The sequence below is a fragment of the Hyposmocoma kahamanoa genome, unplaced genomic scaffold, assembly GCF_003589595.1.
Source record: "Hyposmocoma kahamanoa isolate Upper Pololo Valley unplaced genomic scaffold, ASM358959v1 279, whole genome shotgun sequence".
Taxonomy (NCBI): domain Eukaryota; kingdom Metazoa; phylum Arthropoda; class Insecta; order Lepidoptera; family Cosmopterigidae; genus Hyposmocoma; species Hyposmocoma kahamanoa.
The window spans coordinates 488,657-492,755 of NW_020653776.1; the positions used below are offsets into that span (position 1 = coordinate 488,657).

The following is a 4,099-nucleotide window of genomic DNA, read 5'->3' on the forward strand; positions in this document are numbered from 1 at the left end:
ACCTCTCATTACTCAGAGTAAAGATGGATATCGAAAGTAACTCACCGAAAGTCCAAATCCCCAGCTACAAAGACGAAATTAATGTTTATCATAGTGACAAACATCGAGGGTAAACAAGCCAGGAAGTATTGCACCGCATGGTATTTTCCTAAACTCTCGAACACTTCTGATACATCACATGGTTTCTTCTTATCAGACCCTTTTTTCATGATATTTATTATAGTGCTTTGTAGCTACGTTGATACTTAACCTGTTGATAAAAAACAAATCTGCGGTTGAAATCACTGACGGCAGAACCGGGCAGTAGGGTTTATTTATACTTTAATTTTATTTTAAACTAAAAACGACGTAATATAAATTTTAAATTGTAATTTGAAATGGCGCAAAACTATAGTATCAAATCATTGTCACAGAACTGGCCGAGACAGATGTAAGAACGTAATTATCTGTCTTCACTTTTAAATTACTTATAATTAATCATCTGTGGTCAAGGGCATTTGTATTTATTGATTGATCCATTAGTGAAGACGAGAAGTAATACAAACACGAGTAGAATAGGAATTTTAATGCGACATATTTCAAGGCCTGCTTCGGCCAGAGGTGTCGAACACCCAGTGTTGCGTCATAGAAAAAAATCCATTTTTGAACACATGATATTTTGATAAATTTTTTATTGAATTGATTATTCATATATTTTTGTGAAATTACTCCACTAGTTTTTTATAATTATTAATACAAAGATCGAACATTTAGAAAAAATCCTTCGATACGAAGAATACGCGCGGAACGAGCCTGCCGAACTCATGAATTTTTCTATGTTGTTGTTGTCGGATCTTTGTATTTGGTTTTTCAACGACTTTTTAGCCGTAGAAAATTCGTGAGGTCCGCTGGTTCGTTCAGTGGCTTAGTTGGCATAGCGTCTGGCATGGTTTGCTTGGAGATGTCGGTTCGAATCCGGCCGGATCGAAGGAATTTTTTCTAATCGATCTTTGTATTAATTTTATAACAAATCATATTTTTCAGAAAAATAAATATTTTTCCAGACTTTTTCCAATATTTCTCCTTCATTTTTCCGCATTTGACGTTGACACCTGTCAAAAGTTGAAGTTACTGAACGAAAACGACGGAGCCAACAAGGGGTGGTGGTGGTTTGGTTATTGGAAGTTTTTTCGCTGTTGTGAAATCATTTAAAATTCGTTTTTCTTCTAGGTGGCCTTTAGCTACGCAAGTTTATTTTATACTTCACGCCAAATAAAATTTCAAAAGATAATATTTCTAAACGTAGAACATAATATGAGCCTTTGAAATTATAATTTTCAAATTTTTCGCAAATTTTTCCCTCAAAGTTTACACTATTTGAAATTTTTCGGAAAATTACCCAACAGTAGCTGTGGGGGACCAGACCTCGCGTCCCGCAACTCCCGCGCTGACAATTTGTTAATACGAATAAAATAAGAATAGGCGGAGAAAATTTGACAAAGGCCGATGGCGACTGACGGGGCAGCGGAATTTTGGGATAAATGTGAATTTAATAACTATAGGGTTTCAGTTGAAAACCAATATTTAGCTGTTTCTCTATAGTACTTAATGAGAAATATTATCAAAATTAGTTGCAATAGAGGTCATTGTGAAAGAGTTCGTCCAGGGAAATACTGCGAAGGGCAGTGGTGAAATTACGGGCACGTGGGGCTTTTCAACTTATGTCTCAGGGTGACGGGTGCATTGGTGGTGCTTCTCAGATCTTTGAGATTTCAAGCTCTGAGTGGCATTACAACTGTTATGGACTGGCGTGTAGTGTACAAAAAATATGCAAAGTTAGATTATCTTAGTCTTAACTAATTAGTTTTAGAATTTTATTTTGTTTTCAGGATTCTATATGATCGAGTAAAGTAAATCTTATCGTGTAACAAATTAATTTCTGCTGTCCCGATTTTTTCTTCAAATACAATGAAATGATCCTTAGACGAAAATGAGATAATCAGCATTAAAAAATAGTATTCAATTTTATTTATTTTTGTGGACAACTCACTCTTGACTAAAAAAAAATTACAATGCCAAAATTGTTATCACAAAAAAAGACTTCATGGTTCCTAAGACAGTGTCCCTGTATGTCCTATAGTTTCGGATTTCCCCGTACTGTCCCGATTAAAAAAAAAACACTGTGTATGAAATTTAATAACTCTCCTATTTAAGTATTTAAAAATTAACGATTTATTTCGAATCCTTAAATCTCTCTACTGAAAAGTTGTAATTTTTGAGATGTGAGCTTGTTACACCAAGGTCGCGAATGATTATTTTCGTTCATATTTTTCTCTTTAATATTCATATAATATGTATGGTTAATGTGGGTGTTGTTCTATTTACCCAATAATTGCACTTAATAAACGCACAAGTCACACAATGTAGCACTCCATTGAAATGTCTGTAGGGTTAGCACGATAGGGCGCGACTAGCGTGAGAGCGACATAAAGCATGAGATATTGTTATTCTCGCATAGAGATCTCGTGCTTTATGACGCTCTCGTGCAAGTCGCGCCTTATCGTGCTAGCCCTTCTGTTGTATACTAAGTAGGTATATAGGGTGTGAAATAAAGGTGCAGTTAGAGCGCCTTCAAATTAGACGCTTATACAAGCGCTGCAGTATCACCACTCTAGTGCTACAACCTACTACTTATTTTCATGCAATACTATTTCTGTGTTAAAAGGTAAGGGTGCTGGTGAAGTTACTGGTACATGGGACTTGTCAACTTGTGTCTCAGGGTGACGGGGCAGTATCAGTGCTCTCAGATCTTTATGATTTAAAGTTCTGAATGGCACTGCAGCTATTATGGACAGGCGTGTTGCTTACCCCCAGGTGCACGAATTGTGCGTCCCGTCATTTGCTTTCATAAAAAAATTTTTAGAAGCGCTGTTGCAGTTCATAACAGTGGCAGGTTCAGATATTTGCGATTTAAAGCTGTGAGCGGTACCGTTATGGACAGGCACGTCGCTTACCAACAGGCGCACGACTTGTTCGTCCCGTCACTTAGTATCATAAACAAATTTAGAAGCGCATTTGCAGCGCCAGTTTCGTGACACGCGCGCGCCACTTTTACAGTCACAATTTTATTAGTGAACTAAAAATTACTGAATCGCTACAGATGCGCCGCAGCCGCACCATAGTCGCGCTACTGCAATGCTTTTATAAGCGTGTAACTTAAAGGCGCCCTTATATTATGGCATAGAACAGAGCCCAATGAAGAATTTCGATCGAAAGTATTAAAAAAAACGGAATTTCCCATGTCGCATAACATCGGGCAACAATGAGCATTACGAGTCAAGTCACTCACAATGCTCACTGTTTAAACACTTGTTTTATAACAATATACTTTATACATAATGTGCAATAAAGCTCCCGTAGCATATGAACGTGACAATAAACAGTATTTATAAGAAGGTTTTTTTAGCCGTAGTTTATTATTTTTTAATTCAATTTGTGTTGTAATGATCTGAAGAGTGCAGTGGGTGCCACAGCTGCAGCTCCGAGTGACACTGTAACAATTACAGTGCCACTCGGAGCTTTAAACAGCAAAATATCTGACGGACTCTACCACTGAACTCTTTAATCTGAGACATAAGTTGACAAGTCCCGTGTGTCTGTAATTTTACCAGCACTATTGCCCTTCAAAACCGGAACGCAATAACGCTCACTTGAGGGCAGAAATGGTGGTGGCAGTACTTCCCTGGACGAACTCTTTCACAAGGACCTCTACTGCTACTAACTATTGTGCAATAGCATGACAGTTGCCAAAAACTTGACAAACTTTACAAAGTCATGTTATTCAGTGTTATGGATATTCTCATACTCCAAAGTATTGCACATTTTAAGTTACACCCTGTATTAGTCAGTTATCATTAACAAATCAACATTATTCAATTGGGACGGTGGTTTCCGCTATAAACAGCCAACATTTTGTAAGCACTTGCCATATTCGTGAGCATCATGTACGCACCGGTACCGTACACAGTCTTGTGGAAGATTTAAAAACAATCAATGTTTTTTGTGTTATTAAATTTTTTTATGAGGAAGACGTCAATTTAGCATTATTTTAATAAGTTTT

General features: G+C 37.0%; 1 protein-coding gene across 1 annotated transcript in view; it reads right to left on the bottom strand.

Annotated features, from left to right (window-relative positions):
- LOC113229141 (organic cation transporter protein-like) overlaps positions 1–297 on the bottom strand; it is a 19,290-nt gene extending 18,993 nt beyond the window's left edge. The window contains exon 1 of the mRNA XM_026462647.1: positions 46–297. Within this exon, the coding sequence (XP_026318432.1) occupies positions 46–209 (164 nt within the window). The 5' untranslated portion in view covers positions 210–297. The remainder of the gene's footprint in view (positions 1–45) is intronic.
- Between the last annotated feature and the right edge of the window lie 3,802 nt (positions 298–4,099).